The sequence below is a fragment of the Hyperolius riggenbachi genome, chromosome 3 (genome assembly GCF_040937935.1).
Source record: "Hyperolius riggenbachi isolate aHypRig1 chromosome 3, aHypRig1.pri, whole genome shotgun sequence".
Classification (NCBI taxonomy): Eukaryota; Metazoa; Chordata; class Amphibia; order Anura; family Hyperoliidae; genus Hyperolius; species Hyperolius riggenbachi.
In genome coordinates, this window is record NC_090648.1 from 88,776,787 (window position 1) to 88,799,439 (window position 22,653).

Below are 22,653 nucleotides of genomic sequence, written 5' to 3' on the forward strand. Positions count from 1 at the left end.
GAGGACCTGTCATGCTGCCTCTGCCGCCGCTCTGCATTACATACATATGTACAGGGGCTGGGGGGGTGTTGTAATAATTGTTGGCTGCCCATACACCTTAAGCTGATTCCCAATCGATTTCAGCATGAAATCTTTTTGGCGTCGCCCCCACTAGACACGTTTCCTGCATTGCCCATGTATTTATACGTTACCCGTCACACCGTCCACTGGGTGTCCGCGCTGTATTTCCGCATTGGCGCCCCACGTGGCTGCCGACATTATAGCACGTGGGGCTCGTGGGTGACATCACACACGCGCCCCACATTCTATATGCTGGAAGTCACATAGGGTGCCAATGCAGAAATACAGCGCGGAAACACCTAGTGGACGGCGTGACAGGTAACGTATAAATGCCCGGCCGGGGGGGGGGGGGTGGGGAGGGAGCACATAAGACATTTGTGGGAATAGCTGTCGCAGGTTTACATCACGTTCATTATTCGTGCTTATCGCAGGCCTTTAGACCACAATGGACCACTTTGGCATGAGATTTCCTAGCATGCCCGATCGATACATTCGACCGATTTTGGCCAGAAATTAAAGAGACTCTGAAGCGAGTCTAAATTCACTTTTTTAACTAAACCGCCGCTATCCCACGGCAAAACGAGGGGTCTGTACCCCCAAATCCCCTCTGCAAAATCCACAACTTTCTTGGTCGGGGATTTTGCTGCTCATGGAGGCAGAGCTTTCAGCTGCAGCTCTGCCTCCATGCGCGCCAATTGCCGCACGGATCTCCACCTCTCCCCCGCCCCTCTCTGTGAAAGAAGATTGAGAGGGGTGGGGAGAGGCGGCGATCAGCGGGGATTGACGCACTAAGAGGCAGAGCTACAGCCATAAGCTCTGCCTCTACGAGGAAGCACTTCCCGGACACAGCAGAGGGGATTTGGGGGGTATAAACCTCTCGTTCTGCCACGGGATAGCGGTGATTTAGCGGCACCGATTAACATCCGATTTTATAATAATTGTTGAATCGGATGGTTGATCGGCGGTCAAGTTGACAGATGTCTGGCTAACTTTAGTAAACTCAAAGCCCAGCTCCTTTGAATACCGTAAATTCTGATGGAGATCTGCATAAGCACAGTCATCCAGTCCTTCACAATTTTCTCCCTACTGCTCAGGTTGAATCAAATACAGCAAACTAGATTTAAGCACCCTTACTAAGTAGTGAAAAATAGTATGCGGAAACCTGGATGCATTTTCAATAATCACCAGGAGCAGTAAAGAAAAAATGATAAAAAATGCACTTATTGTAATAGTATGCTGAAAAGCACTTGTCCGTAGCAAAAAGCAGTGATCATATAAAACGGTATCATTGCTTAAGAACTGCAGTCTGATATTATGGCAGCACAACTGCAGTGTTTTGGGCATTTCCACTTCCCTTCTACTGTAAAGCTAAAGCTTAGAGAAAAGTGCAGAGGCATCTGGCCCGGCTGCAGACATTATTTTAGAAGGCAATTCTTAGAGGAGCTGTAGTATTCTTTTATAGTATGATAGCTTTTTCACATGATTCTCCAATCCGACGCCCTGATACTCCTGACCAGGACTGGTTGTAGTAACAATGGGGCCCCTGGGCAAAATTAACCCAGGGGCCCCTCAATAAACTCTCCCCAAACAAAAAGCTGCAGTAGAGGCCCTTTGTTGCAGCCAAATTTCCCCCCATGGCCCCTGAGCCAGGCCAGGTGAGATGCTACTTTGCTGAAGATTTTGCAGGGCCCCATAGGGAACAACAATTAAGTTGTAGAAGGACACCATGGGGCCCCTACAGGCTCTGGGGCCCTGGGGCAATTGCCCTCTTTCCCTCTATGGAAGCACCGGCCCTGCTCCTGACCAATCAGAGCTGGGATTCACTGTCCTTGAACAGACATAATTGTTTAGAGTGCTTGCAGTTTATTTGTGAATCTACAAGCGTACCCAAGCCGAAGCTCAGGTACAAAAGGACATATTTACCTAAAGAGATGTTAGCCTCAGGATCCTATTGAGGCTTCCTTCAGTGATCTGGTGCCACCCCTCGTTGAGCATGACCCCCTGAAAGATTGGCAACAAGGCACTGTCGCCAATCATATCAGGGCCGCATTTCTCCTCCTCCATTAGCGCGGCTGTGCAGTTGCTGCGTGAGCATGCCCGCGCATGCGCAGTAAGCCGCTATGAACATGGTGGGTAAGCAACGGTGAACAGATTTGTCTTTGAGGCCTCCTTAAATAAATGAGTTGAAGGTGGGGGCGAGTCGGATGGGGCAGGTAGAGTAGAGTAGAGGCAGCTCTGGAGAAGTCCTGGAGCCTCGGGACTGAGGTGCAGAGTGCCAGGGATAACAAACTGGATTTCAAGTTTTTCATAAATGAGGTGTGGTACATCTACTTTCTTCTTGATGAAGAGAATGAATAAAGCAATTATGTGGTATAAACTTACCTACCTAAACCGCAAATGCCCGGCCAAATCTGACAAGATCTGGCAATATTGGGTCGATTATGTGGAGTTGCATGATGTCCTGTGATCTCCTCAGCCTCAGTGTCTCTCAACCTCCGGGCATAGGTTTTGTGATGGTTGAATGGATAAAGCAGCATTCCGCCGCAAAATGTGACCTCTATTGCTGTGGCTTATTGCACTAAATCAATGGGTGAGAGGGTGTGTGGAGGGGGGGGGGGGGGGGGTTGTTTTATTATTTGTTGCATGCCCTGTATAAATTCAATAACATTCAATTTGGAAAAGAAAAAAAAACCTAGATTAACCACTTAATGACAACCTGACTTATAAAAACGTCCTGCTAGAGCCTCTTAATGGCTCCAGGACGTTTTTATAAGTCAAACAGTGCTGCTGCCGCTGTGCACGTGCATGCTACTGCGTGTGCATGTGGGTTTCCGTGCTGGTGCACGTGAGATTAGTGAGAAAAAAAAATATTGAAAAAATACACCTTTATTTCCAAATAATATATTGTCACCATACTTTGCACTAGAGACATAATTAAAATCTTGTAATAACCAGGACAAATAGGCAGATAAAATGTGTGGGTTTTATGTACAGTAGCAGTGTTTATATTAAAACTATAGGGGATGAAATTGGAGAAATAGTGTATTTTTTCCGTGTTTTTCCCTTTAATATGCATAGAAAATAAAGTAATTACTGAAAACAAATATCAACCCCAAAAAGCACAATTGGTGGTGAAAAAAACAAGGTATAGATCATTTCATTGTGATTAGTAGTGATTAAGCTATTGGCAAATGAAAGGGATGAGCACTGAAAGGTGAAAATCGCTCTTGTCCGTTAGGGTAAAAACCGCCTTGGGGTGAAGTGGTTAAGATTCCTAGAAGTAAGATTGATGTAGGTGGGTAAGCATACAATTTTCAATATAAACACTGCCTTCCCCTCAACGTAAGGCACATTACCGTGACCTATAAGTGTTCAGCAAAGAAAGCACGAACAGGTCCACTTTAACTAAAGGCAACCCTGGATAATGTGGGGAAATTGTCACACTTACCCACTTCAGTGCAAGACCCTTCAGTACCGCCGACTGACCATTTAATTAAGCGTGCGTATCTGGCGTCATTATACACCTAGACAGGAAGCCACGCTTTTCCTCTACTTAAGTCTGGGTATAAGGAATGTCTGGTCACAACCCACAAGTTCAGCATAACCCACTAGAATGATGCCATACTTATCCCCTGCCATTATACCGCGTACAAGCATATATTGTGAGGGGATTATCACACATGAATAAGATTGACGGGAAGGCTCTGGGAGGGGGTAATGGGATTATATTAAGAAGCAAAAATTTGTGAGCACTGCATGCAGGCTTAGCCATGCCTTGGTAGGAAATGGGTAAAGTCCTATAGAAAGAATTGTATTATTTCAGCGCTAAATATTTCCATTAGACGCTGACAAAGAGGGGGGAAGAGAAAATAAAAAATAAATAAATAAAAATTTAGAGCTAAAGTAGGGTTATTTTAATGCAATCCTCTCAGCTTCATACCGCCCGGGCTGCCATTTTGTTACCTGAGCTGTTATTTTGTTACAAAAAATAGAACTCACTTATAAGACGCAAAAGCCTTCTTTGTCTAAAGCAACTTACTGATTAGCTTTCAGTTTGCATGTGTTAAAATGCTTTTGCCGTTGCACTTATAAAGTTTTTGATTAGGCATCACTAGGAGGTTCTTAGGGTAAAGCACCACCAGGGGTTGGTTAGGGTTAGGCATCGGTAGAGGGAGGGTTCTGTGTGAGAGTAGGGTTAGGTTTAGCCATAGTAAAATATCTGTAAACATTACCAATATTTTACTATCAGAATCCAGCAGTAGAATATCGCTAATTTTAGTGATATTCTGCTACCGGCAATCCCCTGTGCCCTTTTTTCCAGGTGCCTTTTTTATGCCTATGGAAGATAACGTTCTAGCATATAGGGAAAACCTCAGGGCCCCTCATGGACCTCTATACAAGGGAAAACTCTACCATACAAGGTAGACTTCAGGGTACTTCATGGGTCTTTATAAAAGGTAAAATTCTCACGTAGAAGGTAGACTTCAGAGCACCTTGTGGGCCCCTATACAAGGTAAAGTGGCGCTAGGCTACTTAAGGGGACCCAGCAGGAAACCTCATAGGGAAATTCAGCTAACCTGATTGGGCGGACAGCACCTTCTTGAACCGCTAGGACTCAGATAGGTTGACGTAAGCTGCGCCCAAACTATTTGGCCAATCACAATGCTTCATGCTGTAAAGGGTGCTGTGATTGGAGAACCGTTCCCTATGAGGTTTCCTGCAGGGTCCCCTAAAGTAGACTAGTGCTGGTAAAATTGTAAGTCTTCTCTTCTTGAACCAGGAAGTGTAGTACTACTTTACTCCTCTGAGGGCCCTGCTTGTAGTCGTCCACATATTTTGCCTGTCACAAAAACATGTAAACGGGCAAGTTAATAAAATTAAATTCTGAGAGCAAAAAGCAAGCCAATCCCTAATTAGCAGTAATAAGTGAGAGCTGGTGCTTTGTTGCTGCCCCACAGGAGCCTCATAGTACATTTCCTCCTGCATGAGGTCCAGCATTCTCTGTGTGTTAATAACCCGCCTTTCCCACAGTATCGCTCTCCACAAAATGGCAGCGTGTGCTGATGACAATGACTGGTACGCTTTATTACGCTTTAACTGAAACGTTAAGCAAAAATGTCTTTTTACACAGTTCAGCAGGAAGATGAAACAATATACAGTGTGTTACTTATCTCATCAGAGGTAATAGAATTTAATGGAGAATTAATGTGGTAAAACATGAGCTCCGCGGTGGAGATGTGAGCGCGCCGCAACGCTATTAACAGAACATTTGCTTTTGTAATACGTTAGGTTTGGATAGATGCGTGCGTACGTTGTGTGTATGTATGTATAGGCTTAAAGGGAAACTCCGCCTCTCTCTACAACATGCTGCACAAATATATTAGCAGCAGTAGAGTGTTGTACCGTGTTATCCATCAGTAAAAGCAAGAGGTTTTTGAATCAGGAAGATACCATTTATTGGCTAACTTCTTTATTTAAGTATTTATATAGCGCTGACATATTATGCAACGCTATACAGAGTATATTGTCTTGCCACCAACTGTCTCTCAGAAGGGCTCATAATCTAGTCCCTGCGATAGTCATATGTCTATTTATGTATGTATCATGTAGTGCATGTATCATAGTCTAAGGCCAATTTAGGGGGAAGCCAATTAACTTATCTGTATGTTTTTGGGATGTGGGAGGAAACTGGAGTCCCTGGAGAAAACCCACACAGACACGGGGAGAACATACAAACTCCTTGCAGATGTTGACCTGCCTGGAATTCGAACCGGGGACCCAGCACTGCAAGGCGAGAGCGCTAACCACTACACCACAGAAATATGTGAGGGAGCAGGCTGGTGTTGTACTTTGTTTTCTGGTTGAACTCGATGGACGTATGTCTTTTTTCAACCCAAATAACTATGTAACTACTACGCTGCCCAGTTGAAGAAAAGGAGTAAGCTTTCAGCTATGAAGCCTTCCTCAGACTCCTGTATAAGGACAGCATTTAGAACACACAGCTTATATACACTGGACATTACTTTAAAAAGGAGACATTTATTTATGGTTGCAGAACAATGTATCTCATTTTTATTGTCCAGTGTATGTAAGCTGTGTGTTCTAAATGTTGTATACAGGAATCAAGTCTGAGGAAGGCTTCATAGCCGAAAGCTTACTCCTTTTCTTCTAAGTTAGCCAATAAATGGTATCATCCTGATTCAAAACGTCATTCTTTCACTAGTTAGCACTCTGGATGGATAGTGGAGGCTGTACAGCTGCCGGAGCAGGTGAGATTTATAATACATGGGTATGGGGGGGCAGGGGGTGCACAATTACATTTGGGGGGGGCAGCTACTGGGGGTACAGGAATTAGTCAGTTTTGTCAGGTTTTCCCCTCTTCTGGAGAGATGCTGTCAGTCCCTGTCCTGATGCCTAAGCATTTGTCATGTAGCTCAAATCGAAAAGCATTCAATGACAGCGGAGAATACATCCAAGGTCCCTTTTTTCATTTAGGCCCCCTTCCCACTTAAAGAGAATCTGTACTGTAAAATTCTTACAATAAAAAGCATACCATTCTATTCATTATGTTCTCCTGGGCCACTCTGTGCTGGTTCTGCCTCTCCCTGCTGCAATCCTGGCTTGTAATTGTCATTTTTATGCAGTGTTTACAAACAAAAGACATAGCAAGTGATAGGTTGAGAATAGCTCAGTGTGTGAGTCATACAGAGTGTGCAGGGGGCCTGGGGAGGGTGTGTATAGCTTCTATCCAATCACAAGCAGCACAGCACATTCCAGCCTGACTGCCTGAGCTCGACAGAGCCGGTGGAGGAGAGAAGATTAGATTATATAACAGAGATAACACAGCCACTGTGCAACTAGAAAAGGCTGCAGTACGAAAGACCACATTAGAACAGCTATAGGAACTTATAGGATAGAAGAAATAAGGCTCAAACTTTTGTTACAGAGTCTCTTTAACAGAATTCCTATGCGAATGGCGGTTTTTCCAAATTCGTTAGCTACACATCTAATGCAAGTCAATGGCATTGCATTTGATTAGCACTGTGTGAATTTTCACATCCAAATTTTCTGCAGAAAAATAACGGCCTCCATGTATGCTCTTATTTGGAACGGACATGCGAATCACATACCATGCAAGTCGATGGAAATGCAAATGTTCCGTTAATTATATACAATTTCATATAAATGAATTTCATGAATATGCATGGGAAAACATGGAATGTTAAAATTCACATCAATTAGAAAAATGGCAAAATGCAGAATCACAAATACGTAAAACATGCAAAAAATTCCAGGTATACTGAAGGTGCTGTTATTAAAGGTGGCAGGTGCGCTCCTCCTCTGTAGTATAGCAATAACACACCCAATAAGTGACAACACAAACTATAGTCCTGGATCGCTTTGCAAGGAGCTGGATAAACTCCTGAGATTGTATCTGCAGAAAATAAGAAAGCGCTCTATAGTCCACAGACCGTTATTGCAGACAGTTCTGTCAGTTCACAAGTCCAAAAATCTTCTAGGCTCCAGGACAGTATGGACATCAGTAACCTTCGTAAAAAAGACAAAAGTTTGCTTTCTTAAAACAGAAAGAATTTGTGATAATTCAGGTTGGAGTGAGCTCCGAGATGTCTCCCACAATGCATCACTGCTGAATATATGCAAATTAACCATTGTTGCCTTTAGAAGCTAAACACACCCCCAGAACCGCTGGAATGCAATGATGTGTCAGTTTGTTAATTTGTACAGAGCCAGAATAATCCAACATGCATACAGACTGTTTCGGATTGTTTGATCCTCATCAGTGCATGGCATAGATTAATTTGGCTCTATGCAGTAGGGCTTGTAACACCGAGAGGTACAGACTAACCAGCAAGCTCATGGTGAGCCAGAACTCATTGGAGTGTGTAAGGGACTACAATGGTCCTAAAAGCCCCCTCACTAAAATGCTAAGAAAAACAAAAGTTTGCTTTCTTAAAACAGAAAGAATTTGCAATAATTCAAGTTGGATTGAGCTTGAGATGTCTCCCAGTGCATCATTCGTAAAAAAGAGAGATATAAACAATATATAGTGAAGTTCTGTAGTACACCAATTATCCACATGCATAAAGGCAATATTGCTCCAGTGTCCGTGATAAAGTGAAACACGCCAGCTCCTCCACCAAGATTGAGTAACCAATTGCGCTCACCAAATTTTTTTGCTGACCAATTACAGACAGCATGTATCACACATTTATGGCCCCTCCCGATCTATGCAATCTTCACCGAGGGTCCTGATCTTCAGTAGCTCATAGTGGACTCATATGAGAAATAAACACATAAAAAAGCACATAGTGTAAAACCTCCAAAGATGGATATCCAGCACCCAGAGTGCATGTGACCGTTAATCAAATCACTCCACTCCTATGTGTGACCACGCACCAAGACAAACAAATGCGCTCACCAGAAGCACTTGCTGATCCCTCACAGACCAACTGAAAACGCCTGCTTGCAACTCAGTGGGCAGTGGCTGCCTTGTCTTGTATCACCTTTAGTAAAGCTTAAAGGGGAACTGAAGTAAGAGGTATACGGAGGCTGCCATATTTATTTCCTTTCAATCAATACCAGTTGCCTGGCAGCCCTGCTGGTCTATTTCTCTGCAGCAGTATCTGAATAACACCAGAAACAAGCATGCAGCTAATCTTGTCAGATCTGACTTTAAAATCTGAAACACCTGATCTGCTGCATGCTTGTTCAGGGGCTAAGGCTAATAGTATTAGAGGCAGAGGATCAGCAGGGCTGCCAGGCTGCTGGTATTGCTTAAAAGGAAATAAACATGGCAACCTCCATACACCTCTCTCTTCAGTTCCCCTATAAATGAGGCTTCCATTATTATTATTTAGTATTTATATTGTGCCAACATCTTCTGCAGCACTGTACAGAGTATGGACTTGCAGGTAGGCACTTATCTGTTTTCAAGTAGCGCTGTTCATTTCCTTGCTATGTACTAATTTAATTCATTTTTGGTCAGCTGCTCCCACTTAACAGCTTTGCCTTTGGTGTATATGCAGAGCTTCTGTTTGGGTTCAAGGTGCGTTTGCAGTTTCTGGGGGGGCTCAGCGCACCTCTGATTGGAGGCCATTCGGAGGCGGCCTGGTGATGCGCTGATCCACCTTTTGCGCAATTTTCAATTTTCGATTTTACTTGATTGGCCGCACCCAGGCTATGCATATACATAGGTTAGGATTTAGTTAGTGTTAGGTCCCCTCCCATCAAGGATGACTTCTCCGCAGTGGGAGGGACGAGTACTTAATAGGTTGCATGCAAGCTGTTACAGGAAACCAACATCCTCCAGTGGTAGACAGGTCATGTGTATGCTCGGTGTGTATTTTATCCCACAAGTGGGGCTTGCACTCTCTTGCAGGTAGGCACTTATCTGTTTTTAAGTAGCGCTGTTCATTTCTTTGCCATGTACTGTACAGAGTATATTGTCTTGTCACTAACTGTCCCTCTGAAGGGCTCACAATCTAATCCCTACCATAGTCCTATGTCTATGTATGTATTGTGTAGTGTATGTATCGTAGTCTAGGACCAATGTAGGGGGAAGCCAATTAACTTATCTGTATGTTTTTGGGATGTGGGAGGAAACCGAAGTACCCGGAGAAAACGCACACAGACACGGGGAGAACATACAAACTCCTTGCAGATGATGACCTGGCTGGGAATCTAACCGGGGACCCAGCGTTGCAAGGCGAGAGCGCTAACCACTACACCACCATGCTGCCCATAGCGTAAAACCATTTAACATGTTTAAAAGCAAAAGGATAGTGCACTTACAATGTATCCATAAGAATGCGCATATAAGTAAAATCAGATCACAGGTAACACATGGTGCCTGATCCCTCTCTGTGCGTAGCTCCACCCTACCGGTTTCGTCACGAATGACTCATCAGGGGCTGTGTGTAATGAAGGTACTGTTTATCTAGAAAGTCTGGTTTGTTTATCCTATCATGATTTTTCTTACTGGTCAACTTCAAAGTGGACCTAAACACAGGACACGAGGATAGAGAAATGCACCCTGTTTGTATTTAGAGAGTTTAGCCTGTCTAATTCCCCCTCATCTGTTACTAACACAAGTTTGATCTATCAGCTGTGTCAGCTCAGGAATCTCCTCTGCCACAGCAGAGCAGCTCATTAGTAAACACAGGATGTTAACCCTATGTCTGCTTCCATGAAGACAGGAAGTACTGCAGATTTATTGCAGGATTTGTATCAGATGTAACAAAGAAATGTTTATCTGTAAAGGTTATTATGCTGTTGCGTATCTTTTAGAGCAGAGGGGAAGTTCTGAGTTCAGGCCCGCTTTAAGGGCAGTGAGCAACGAGTGGGGTGTTCATTGCCCGAATTCTAGCGTCTGCCTCTCTGGGGAAAGGATAATATTGCCTCGCAATGGGGAGGATTAGGCTAGCTTTGATGGTGCCGTTGTTTGAATGAAGAATCACAGGATCTTCTTCTCCAGCTAAACTGATGAATTTTGCATCAGCTCAGCAGGTATTTGGATAGAGTTCTCTCCCCCCCTCCCCATCCCCAGTCACGTGACCCCCACACTCAGCACTTTCACCATGCTTGTGTGACTGGCAGAGAAGGATCACCAGTCAAACACAGTTCATCAGCTCACCAAGGGAAACACAGGCAGCAAATTGCAACTCACCGAAGGACTGCGATGGTGAGTTCAGAAAAACATTGTGGAGGAAATAATTTAAAGAAACAAAACAGTGTACCAACTTAACATCATAAACTGAAGGATGTGAATAATGTAGGTGTCCGTTCCCTAACCCCCCCCCCGCCAGAGTTTTATTTCTTCATCCTACATGGCCGGTATTAATGGCTGCAGCAATACGCAAACAACAAACAGCACATCCCTGCCAGCAGACAGTAATGAGGGGGATTTCCAGGGCTCATTATGTAACATAGGAGCTTATCTCTAGCTTTGTCAGTGATCACGGTTGCCAATCTACTTTTCCTGTCTTGTTTTTTCTCTATTTTTTTTTTTTTTATAAATAAAGTATAAGTGACAAACGCACATTTATTTCTTTCCTTAGGCCGGTTCCACACTGCGGATTGGAATTAGCGGTGTGGTGCGGCCGGGGGGCGCCAAAAACAGGCCTTCGGGGATTACCATGTTAGTACGCAGTAATCCCTGTTTGGCAGCCAGCCAAGCAGGAAGTGACGTTCACTTCCTGTGGCTGAAGCGATGTTGTGTGCGGAAGCGTATTGCTAATGCTTTCGCACATGCCCGACGTGTAATACCTGCTGTGGGCATTTTAACACGCACACGTCGCCATTCTCCTCCGTCCTCCTCTGTTAAGGCCTAATGTCCCCCGGAAGCTACTTCTGGGTCAGGAGGGTTGGTTTGCACTGCGCAGACGGTGCCCGGTGCGCATCCTTGATCACGCACCCACGGGCGGGAGCACTCTGCACATGCGCACCACGTAGTTATGCGACCCTCCCAACACGGAAGTAGCTTAGGGAGGACATTAGGCTTTAATGGAGGGGGACGGAGGAGAACGAGGGGAGCGGTGGGCATGAGGAGAGCCTCCTACACATGTTTTTGAATTTTTAAAAGGGCTAGCGTATTCTTTAATCTTCTTGTGAGTAATGTACAAACAATTGCAGCACTCAGATAATAATTTGATGCCTCATTTGTCATTGCCACCCCCTGTGGTCATGCAGAGCACTGCACACCAAAGCTGCCTTCATCACCGCGACACTCCTTGCTTTTCCGCATTTCTGATGACTATCCCAACCATCGACTCAAGCAGCCCGCCACACGCAGCAGCTGTAAATTGGAATAGCTAACAGCCTGTCACAAAACTGCAGCAAATGGAATAGTTTTGCCGAAGGTGAACAACAAATTTAAAGGCCGATGATGTGTAATCAAGTTTGATGAGTTCAAACTGATTGTCTTTACACAGCGGAAGAGGCGCTAGATTGGAACTTCATCCCCGAAGAATGGCAAAGATAATACGCCTTTTATAACATTCTATTGTAAATTCAAACGCTTTCACGCTTCCCTCAAATCAGGAAAGAAAATACATTTATTCTACAAGATGTTTAAAATCAACTCTGCACTAAAGGCGTCGTGTCCTCTTCATCAAGGGGGGGTTTATCAACCCGCGAAAGATGGACGAGCCGGGAAACGAGCAAAGCAAACGACAGAGAGGAGCGACAGATGAGAGATGGAGCAATCAGTCAGATTACATCTTCCACCTACAATGGAAACATGAAATACGGGTTTTGATTGGTTGTTACAGGTCACGGCTGTTCTTTGTGCCAGCTTCCAAAAATCGATTGCTCCAGAGAAGACAAGAGTTTTAAGATGCCCATACATCTGGCAATGTAGGAGCAAGAGACAGATCTCACCCTGATCAAATCTGATCAGAAAGAGATCTATTGGCTGCCCATACTCTGCAGGCTGATTCCCAATCGATTTCAGCATGAAATCTCTCAGGAATTGGCCTCATGATTTCACCTCCGCTGCCTGGCCACTGTTCCCACCAATGTTAGTGTGCCCCTCCCCATGCCCATGCATTCGAATCTCACCTGTTTCAGCTGCCGTGGCTCTCCAGTTGCTCCCGGTCTTGTCCACATCTTCTGCTTCCGCATGAGCGCCCCATGTGGTTGCCTCATATAGCACGTGGTGCGTGTGTGACGTTACACACATGCGCCTGGTGGCGGAGAAGCAGCAAACAAGACCGGGAGCAGCTAGACAGTCACGGCAACTGGAGCAGGTGAGATTTGAATGCATGGGGGGATTACATTCCGGGGACATTGACTGGAGGTTCAGTCATGTTTATCGGTCACCCCGATGTGGTACGCTGCTACTGTGGCGCGCCAGATCGACCACATCGGGACAAGATTTCCCAGCATGTTCCAGCGATACCTTTGAACCGGGATGACTTGTCGATAGGATATGTTACAAAATCTATAGATGTATGGCCACCTTTAGGAAATGATCCAGAGAGTTTTGAGATTTATTACAGGGATATGGAGATGGTGCGAACGTGAAACAACAGTTGGACATCACAAGATGCTGAGCAGATATTTAGCTACATTAGTGTACTTGGCACACCCTCCCATCTGGCACGCTATATCTGCCGCCTCAACTAGAAGGGTCTTTTCTTTTTTTTTTTTCTTATTGCAAGCCTCACAGATGTTGCTGGTTACGTGTGTGCGTGTCTTGGGAGCCAGTGATCAATCAAGAAATCTCCTATATGGGTGGCTGTAACCTTCAGCTAAATAGAAAGCTTTATCATTATAATGATGCTACCGGATGGAATTTTAACCCTTTATTATTCCTGTTAATGAATTATACAGTATAGCGTCATCATCTTCTGTGGTGAAAAATACGGAGATGGTTGAGGTGTTCCAATAATAATGGTGTTGATTCAAACAGTGGGGGAAGGGGTTAGACTCTTCACTAACTGTCCCTCGTAGCTCACAATCTAATCCTTACTAAATCTATTGTAGTCTAGGGCCAATTTGGGGTAAGCCAATTAACTTATCTGTATGATTTTGGGATGTGTGAGGAAACCAGAGTGCCCAGAGGAAACCCACACAAACATGGCGAGAACATGCAAACTCCTTGCAAATAGTGCCCTGGCTGAGATTCAGTCTGGGGATCCAGTGCTTCAAGACAAGAGTGCTAGCCACTATGCCACTGTGCTGCCACTATAAAAAAGACAGCACATTTTGTGCCTTACAGGCGCTCGAAGAAACAGTGTCTGTTTGTAAATAGACTAATTACTTGACCTGAAGAAGCGGCGAAGGTCTACGAAACATGTTGCACTTTTTAAAATGAAGAAAAAGAGGGTCCCGGCTGACAGAGGAGGGGTCATGGAGGATCAGGGAAGCCTCTGGAGCAACCAGAGGCTTCCCTCTACAGTGGTATCTAACTTTTTGAAGGGCTTTAGGTTTTTTTTACAATTAAATAAATATGGCAGCCTCCTTTAAAATATTTGTTGTTAATGTTAGTGTCTTTCACGGACACTATACTACTGTTCTCTAATGCAGTCGTTGGGGAAAATAGTCACCTCAGAAGACTTAAAGGGGCCTTTTTATAAAGTGGCCTTCTGATTACAGATTAATCTACAGATCATCCCTCACTATTTTTTACGTGATTCTTCCGGCAACCGGTGATTCTTTGAGCAACAAGCGATTGTTTCCGCATTCTCGTGACGTGGGTACGTTGGGGGATGTTGCTGTGGTCCTATCTTCCTGTGTCTTCAGTTAATTATTCAGCTTTAGACCACCATAATCATAAAAAGGTGACCTGTTTTTTGTTTGTTTTTTTGGGGGGGTTTACAGCTGTAATTAGTGCTTTGATTACCTACCATAATTACCCTAAAGTGGTGATCGGAAGCTATGCTCAATTGACCAATCTGTGAGCGGGAAGGGGGAGGTCTCTATTGACTTCGATTGCAAACAAAGATTATTACTTTTTAAAGTGGCAATCATCAGCAAAAGTGGTAAATGGGCGTTTGAAAAAAAACAAATAAAAACCACCCTGTTCTCCACTCTGCTCCATTGCAACCAGCAGCATTCTCCATTTTCAAAGCGACAAACGCAATGTGGTGGAGATCGTATGGCGGTGTAAGTCAAGGAGGACAAGCGAGACAAACAGGAAGAGGCGATGAGAGCTCAGGGAGAGCATCTGATTGCCTCTCTTATAAATATCAGCTGATCAGCATAAAAGTGCCATTATTTTCTGCACGATTAACGGCATTTTTATGTAGATTAGCTGATTGCCGTGTTTTTAAATAGGCCCACAAGAGTTACTCCAGCTAATGAGATGAATGCACGCCCTGTTGTAATGAACATTCTGGAACAGCGATAGCCCCTCCATAACTGTTACAAGTGTTTAATTTCCTCATTACGGCTTCTTCATGTAACTGCGTAAATGACTTGGCAATAAAATGGGGTTTTGCTCTGTGGCCACAACTCAGCCTGCTCTGAGTTCTAGCAAAAACGTTGGGTGGCCCCTCCCTCTCTGAAAATGGACGTGTCTGAATGGTACCTATTGGTAACATAGAAACCGTCGACCACTTGTCTCCGCCCTGGAAAACAGTCCACTTTTAGGTCTAGTGTGAACCTAGCCTAAAACATTGAACAGTATTATTATTGTTATTATTTTTTATTTATATAGCACCAACATCTTCCGTAGCACTGTGCATAGTACAAAACAAATATTGGGGAACATACAGTATATACATGAGAAGTTCAAGACACAGTACAGTCATGACAATCAATGACAGTCATAACATGCAAAGTTAGGGCCTGAGTCCACTGGCGCAGTTGTATCTGCTTTTCAGTTACACATCAATGTTACAGATGCTAAAAAGTGGACGGAAGCGGCTACAACTAGTGGGCTCAGGCCCTTAATGTGTAGTTGGTAGAGATGTGGCGAACGGTTCCCGAACCGTTCGCCGGCGAACATCTCTAAATCCATGGGCCTCTTACTACTTCCGGGTCGCAATGACCCGGAGTAGTACGCCTGCGCTGCCCGGCGGAGCGCGTCCTAGATCGCGCTCCTGTTGCCGGGCACTCTCTGCGCATGTGCGTGACGTCATGAGTGACGTCACGCTCATGTGCAGAGAGTGCCCGGCAACAGGAGCGCGATCTAGGACGCGCTCCGCCGGGCAGCGCAGGCGTACTACTCCGGGTCATTGCGACCCGGAAGTAGTAAGAGGCCCAGAGAGGTTCGCCAGGCGAACTGTTCGGCCCAACACTAGTAGTTGGTACATATTCACATGATAAATAACAGCAATATAAGAAACACTAGGTGGAGGTCGTTCCCCTTACGAGCGTACAATCTAGAGGAATTGGATCTGATAATTGAAGAGGAATTGTAATGATATTTAGTAGAATGCAGTTAATTATTCAATACGCTCACTTTTACGTTGAAGGACTCACAAGGTGAATTAAAACAAATATTTTTACTTACCTTGGGCTCCTTCCAGCCCCTACAAGTCACGTGTGTCCCTCGCCCCAGCTCCTGCATTCTCCTGTCTCCCACTGGCAGCCTCTGAAGAGCGTCGACCCCTGGATAGGTCGGCATCTTCTGCGTAAGAGCGGGCTTGCGCCCACCTGTGTCTACATCATCAGGAAGATACTGCGCCTGAGCAGAGTACTGTACCCCATCCAGTGCTTGGCGATCTTCTGAGGCTGCCAGTGGGAGACGGGTGAAGACCAGAGCTGTGGAGTGGGACACACGTGAGTTGTAGCACAAACAGACAAAACAGCCTGCCAGCCACCAGGACTGGTGAAATACAATGCTGCTATTGTGCAGGGGCCTCGGGGAGCACATAAGAGCTACAAGGTGGGGATTGGGGGTCTGGCAGCACGGGGGGCCCAGCAGTGCTCAGTGGCCCTGGGGCAATTTCCCCCTTTGCCTTAACCTCCCTGGCGGTATGATAAGTGCAGGAGGGTTTTTTTTCACTTTTGTTTTTTTTTTTTTAGCATGTAGCTAGCCTAGCGCTAGCTACATGCTTCCACCCTCCCTGCGGCGTCCCCCAGTATTTACCGATCGCCGCCGGCGCCGTTTGCCCATAAGGATATCCCGTTCTGAACGGGATTTCCTTGAGGGCTTCCCCGTCGCCACGGCGACGAACGGAGTGACGTCATCGACGTCGCCACAGGGAATCCCGATCCACCCCATAGCGCAGCCTGGCGGCGATTGGCCAGGCTGCACAAGGGGTATGCGGGGGGGGCCCTGTATCGGGTAGCAGCGCATCGGCGGCGGGCAGCGGCGATCGCAACAAACACGCAGCTAGCAAAGTGCTAGCTGTGTGTTTGAAAAAAAAAATTATGCAAATCGGCCCAGCAGGGCCTGAGGAATCCTCCGCTGCGGCTTACCCCGTGTCCAGCACGGGGTTACCGCTAAGGAGGTTAAAGGAAGCACCAGCCCTGACCATGCAGACAGTGTCCTAGCCCAGATCTGAGCCAGGGACATTAGCACTACAAGGTGAGAGTGCGCTCCATGCCGTCACTGCTTTTCACAATGATCAGAATCAGGCAGGGTAGGAGTGTATCAGCTTTGCACTCTCTGCTCTCTTGCCTTATGTTGCAGAGTGGGAGGAGCTGTGGTCATGTGCAATGGCCACACTTGTCAGGGATCAATCACCAAAACCCTCCAGCCTCTCAATACAGAATTTTGAGGCAAAGCAGTATTAAATCAAGACACAGACACAGTATCTGTGATCAGCACCACAGTGTGGAGGCTAGTATATACTATTTGTTACACGGTCAAATGTATTTTTTTTCCTACCACTTTAACTCGCCTGCGATGAACAAGGAAGATACAAGCTTGCAAACATTTATCCAATTTCTCCAGAGTCTGTCTTTAATAATGTTCAGCAATGTAATGACAGAGCTGCCACCCCCCTTCTACAGAATATCTATCTCTGCATCAGTTTCCCTGGCCTATTTAGCTCTCTGTTGCCATCTGCTGTAACCGTTGTTCAAATACCATCACGGAACTAGATCTATTAACTCTTTTTCAGAAGGCTTTCACTTGCTGAGTTTAACATTGGGGTGTATTCTCTAAACTGCAGTTAGCAGAATAACCTGTGTAAAGTCTTATGCATGGTGAGTAGAGTGTAATGTATTGCATCTACTCTACTCATTGTGCAGTAAGACTTAAAGCACCTCTGTCGCGAAAATCTTAAAAAATAAAATACATGTAAACATATCCAAATAAGAAGTATGTTTCTTCCAGAGTAAAATGATCCATAAATTACTTTTCTCCTATGTTGCTGTCACTTACAGTAAGTAGTAGAAATCTGACACTACTGACAGATTGTGGTCTAGCCTATCTGCTCATGGGGGGTTCTCAGGGCTCGTACACGCTGGAGGCGTTTTCGTTCTTTTTTCACACGCAGGCGATTTTAAAAATAGCCTGCCAAACGCTTGTGCAATGAATGTCCATGAGAAGGTTCAAATCAGTGCGGGTCGTGCGCTGTGTGGTCAGCAAAGCGGTGCGTGGATAATTTTTGAGGCGATTACGCGTCAATGGAGAGTAAAGCAAAACGCTCACAAAGTCGCTTTGTGCAGTGATTGCGTGAGCGTTTTTAAGAATAAATACATTGTATTTATTATTTTCCGGTTCAGGGAGTGAAAAACCGCAATCGCTCTGAAAAAGCGCTTATTGAAGCGCTTTACAAAAACCGCAGCGCCCACCCGAGAGCCGGGAGGAGAAAAAAAACCTCCTCCAAAAACGCCAAACACAAATGCTAAAGCAAACGGAACGCAATGTAAACGAGGTCTCAGAGTTTTCTTCCCCTACGAAGAGATGGACTAACCCAAAACATGTCGATAATGTCAGATTTCTACTACCTACTGTAAGTGACAGCAACATAGGAGAAAAGTAATGTATGGCTCATTTTACTCGGGAAGGAATGTATTTGTATGTGTTTTAATCTTAAGATTTTTGCGACAATTCCTCTTCAAAGAAAACCTAAACTGAAAATGAAAAGTTATTATTATTATTGATTTCTATAGCGCTGCCGTCTTCCATGGTGCAGTACAACAGCATACAGGGTTCAACTATACAAAATAGACAATACAACAGTTAATAGAAGACAAGAGTGGATTACAGCTGATGCAGTGAACAAATTCACTACGTATTTTTACACAGTCAAAATAAACATACACGTCATACTTACCTCCCGTGTGGTCTACTCCTCAATCTCTTTCTCCTTTCCCGTGTCCTGTTGTCCACTGTGATCAATGGGATTCTCCGTCCTCCATTTTAAAAAGGGCAATGACCCCGTAAAAGCTTCCGGGTCAGCACACTATTAAACTGTAACATCGCCCACCTTCTAGTTCTGACAAAATGTTGTCAGAACTGGAAGGGATCGTTGTTGGGGGAAAAAAAGTGAGCTTCTGAAAGAAACTAACCCTGTTGGTAGATAAGTGTTTACTCTTTGATCTAATAAAAGACCATACTTTGAAAGAACCATTATCTTGTGAACAACTAAATAAATGCCTCTAAAATGCCTCTAAAATCAACCTGTGTGTGGCTAAAAGAAGAAGTACCACTGCTGCTCTCTCCCACCTGCTGTTGTTTAACTCTTATGCTCTTTCATTATTCTTAGGTGAACCTCCTAATCCTCATGGTCACCCTCCACAAGATGCTTCGCTCCTCCTCTGTCCTCAAGCCAGACTCCAGCCGTTTGGAGAATATCAAGTAAGTTTATCATCTTCAGAGGAAGAATGGAATGGATCCGAGATAAAACTATAAATGTCATGTCTACAAAACTTATCTCCTGAATTAACTCACATTACTTTTTTTTTCACCTCCACTAAAAAGAGAGATAATGTATGAGATAAACAGATAAGAAACCTTATTCAATTATCTTTTCTCCAGAGTTTTCTCCCAGGACATAAATGTTCATCTTCTCTATATCTTATGTATGTATTTATTATTTATTTATTGTATTTATAAAGCGCCAACATATTACGCAGCGCTTATCTTACATATGATAGTTTTTTAGCACCTGAGAATTGGAAAAGTAGTTAATGAAATAATATTATACTTAAAGAGTACGTAAAGCGAAAATTAAAATGTAGATACTTACCTTAGTTGTATGAAGCCTTTGGCTAGTCCAGAGGAACTCTGATCCTGACTGGATCTCTAGTGCTGCAAAGTAAAAGTGTTGACCATTTAGAATATTTCTGACGGTACTTTTTCACCTACTTTTTGGCACTTTTACAATTGCAAAGCACTGAAAAGTTATTTTAAACAGAAGATAAAAATTCCTTCCCTAGGAGAAGACTTACGAGAAAAAGTGAATTGAAAAAGGGCCAATGAGTCCAAGGGAAAGGGCAAAATACATTGTTGTAGCAGAAATAAGGTACAGTGCAGGCAGGCAGACTCATAGGCATAAGTGGATCATGGTATTTAAAATATTGTTAATAACAAATACAAAGCACGAACTTTATGAACTTTTTTTACTCTAATTCAGGTCCTGGGCCTTAGGGGCGGTTACCCTCCTCTTCCTTCTCGGACTCACCTGGGCCTTCGGCCTCCTGTTCATCAATAAGGAGTCTCTGGTGCTGGCGTATCTCTTCACAACCTTCAACGCTCTACAGGGCCTCTTCATCTTCATCTTCCACTGCGCTCTCCAGAAGAAGGTTGGCATGCAATGCATAGAATTGGTAACGTGGGGCTTGTCGCGAGTCTCGCAAATAAGACGGGCCCAGCAGAAGGCTACACCACTGCAATTACGCTCGGTGGAAAGCTCCAGAACACCTACACAGGGAAATAATTGACCTGAATACACTTCATCTTGTCCTGTAGAGCTTCACAACACAAAGCAGGGCTTTTTGTCAGAACATGACACAGCAGAGCTCAGCTCCAGCCTGCCTCGCTAGTCAGGAATTGTGCGTTCCCAACCCCACCACAAAAAACAATGCCAAGGCAAACCCTGATGTATATTTCAGTCACGATACACATTATAATACAGGACTCGTTTTTTTTCTTCTTCAGAATGGCACCTTTCAAGCTTAAATATCTGGTGCTTTTCGTCTGTCTCCGATACATCAGGAACATTGTGCCAATTCTAGTGTTTCTGTGTGACACCCTGTGGAAGGCCTGTCAGTCACGGCAAATTGTCTCTTCGTTGCCGGGCCCCACTTCCCTCATTTCCCCTATAATTACAGCCATATAAAGTGTATTTCGATGAAAAGAACATGCTTTGCGCACTACAGAAAAAAAAGCATATTCTCTACAGTACATTAACTTATTATTCTGCATATGTAAATTAGATCTGGAATCCATCCACTTCTCCCGTGAAACAGTAGGCTGTCCATATTGCATGATGGAGCTTATATCAACTTTAATTAGTATGGCTCGGCCTAATTGTGATACCATTTAACCTTCGCGCACTGAGACTTCTCTGTCGTCTTTATTTTTACTGTTAGGCGTAATGGAGACCCTTCGCTGTTGTCAATCAAATCCATCAATACATATCAAGAAACGGTTTCCTGTCTGTATTGTTCTTAAAGAGGAACTTTAACCCAGGATTGAACTTCATTCCAATCAGTAGTTGCCCCCTTTCCCACGAGAAATCTTTACCTTTTCTAGAATAGACTTATATTGTGGTGAAATCCCTCCCACAGTGTGATGTCATGACCATGGTAAAATATTGGCAAATGTTACTAATATTTTACTACTACTAAACTTAACACTATTCCGCTTAACTTTAAAGAACAACTATCAAAGGAACTAATTTTCTGTAAATCCCACATACCTATAGAGCTTTTAGCCAGCAACACTAAAATGCTTTTCAGAGGTCTCTCAGCAAAGCCTGTGTGAAAAAAAAGCCTTGTTTACCAGCTGTTAGTAAGAATTTTGTGTCAGCATCGGGATAGGGGGAGGCAGAGCTGAACTATAACCTGGCTGTAAACTGTTTACTTTACGCTGTGAGGCAGAGAGAGACACAGGATCATTATAATTTACACACATTTGAAGCTATATTTCTGCTTCCTACCATTCTGAACAGATTCCAGTCACGGTATTAAAGCCAGTAAGGAGTGTTTCTGTATGCTGGATGTGATAGTTGTCCTTCAATCAGCCACCTACGCCTACCCTTAAGTGACCACCTCTAATGACGCCTAACCTTAACTGTCCCCCCCCCCCTCCCCCATACCACCACCTCAAACCCACCACTAAAACCACAAAATATCCTATTTGTCGCCGCAGTTTGCATAGCGATATTAGGTGCCCAAACTTCCTGCTTCAGAACTTGTGCCTATAAAGAAATGCATGCCAAATTCCTGACCCAGATTGCTACAGTGTAAATATGTAATATTTGTATTTTTCTCCTCAGGTTCATAAAGAATACAGCAAATGTCTGAGACATTCGTACTGCTGCGTGAGGGGGCCAGGAGCTGAACACGGAACCCTGAAATCGACTGTGAACAGCCGCTATTACACCCAAAGCCGGATCCGCCGCATGTGGAATGACACTGTCAGGAAACAGACAGAATCCTCATTCATTGCTGGAGACCTAAACAGCACCCCGACTCTAAATCGAGGTACATACCAACCACTAATGGGGGGGCTAAACAGTCCAGCTCAGGAACTTAAAACACACCTCCACGTTTCAGCTTTGTAAATAGTATTTATCACCCATTTGTATTAATTGCACAAGCTCTTAAAGCTTGGTGGGAAATGACTATATTTTTGCATACCTAACTTTTAAAAAAAAAAAGGAGGGACACCTTCAAGATACACCGCTGTCACACCCCTAGTTATGCATACCACAGAGAAATCATAAAAGATAGGTTCATAATTCCCACCACACTTATCTGTCATTAATACTTTTTCTACATGTTAACATTTGAAGGTAAGCAATAAATCAGTTAAAGTGAACCTTAAGTGAAAATAAAGTAATGAGATAAACAATTGTATCCACATTCCAAAAACATACGGATAAGTTAATTGGCTGCCCCTAAAAATTGGCCCTAGACTACAGTACTTATACTACATAATATAGCCATATGGCAATGGTAGGGATTAGATTGTGAGCTCCTTTAAGGGACAGTTAGTGACAA

General features: G+C 44.2%; 1 protein-coding gene across 5 annotated transcripts in view; it reads left to right on the forward strand.

Annotated features, from left to right (window-relative positions):
• The window catches only part of ADGRL1 (adhesion G protein-coupled receptor L1), a 652,811-nt gene that overhangs the window by 616,789 nt on the left and 13,369 nt on the right, over positions 1-22,653 (forward strand). For all 5 annotated transcript variants that reach the window (XM_068274518.1, XM_068274520.1, XM_068274519.1 and 2 more), the window contains 3 exons: positions 19,191-19,282; positions 20,061-20,229; positions 21,927-22,134. In XM_068274518.1, coding sequence (XP_068130619.1) covers positions 19,191-19,282; positions 20,061-20,229; positions 21,927-22,134 — 469 coding nt within the window. The remainder of the gene's footprint in view (positions 1-19,190; positions 19,283-20,060; positions 20,230-21,926; positions 22,135-22,653) is intronic.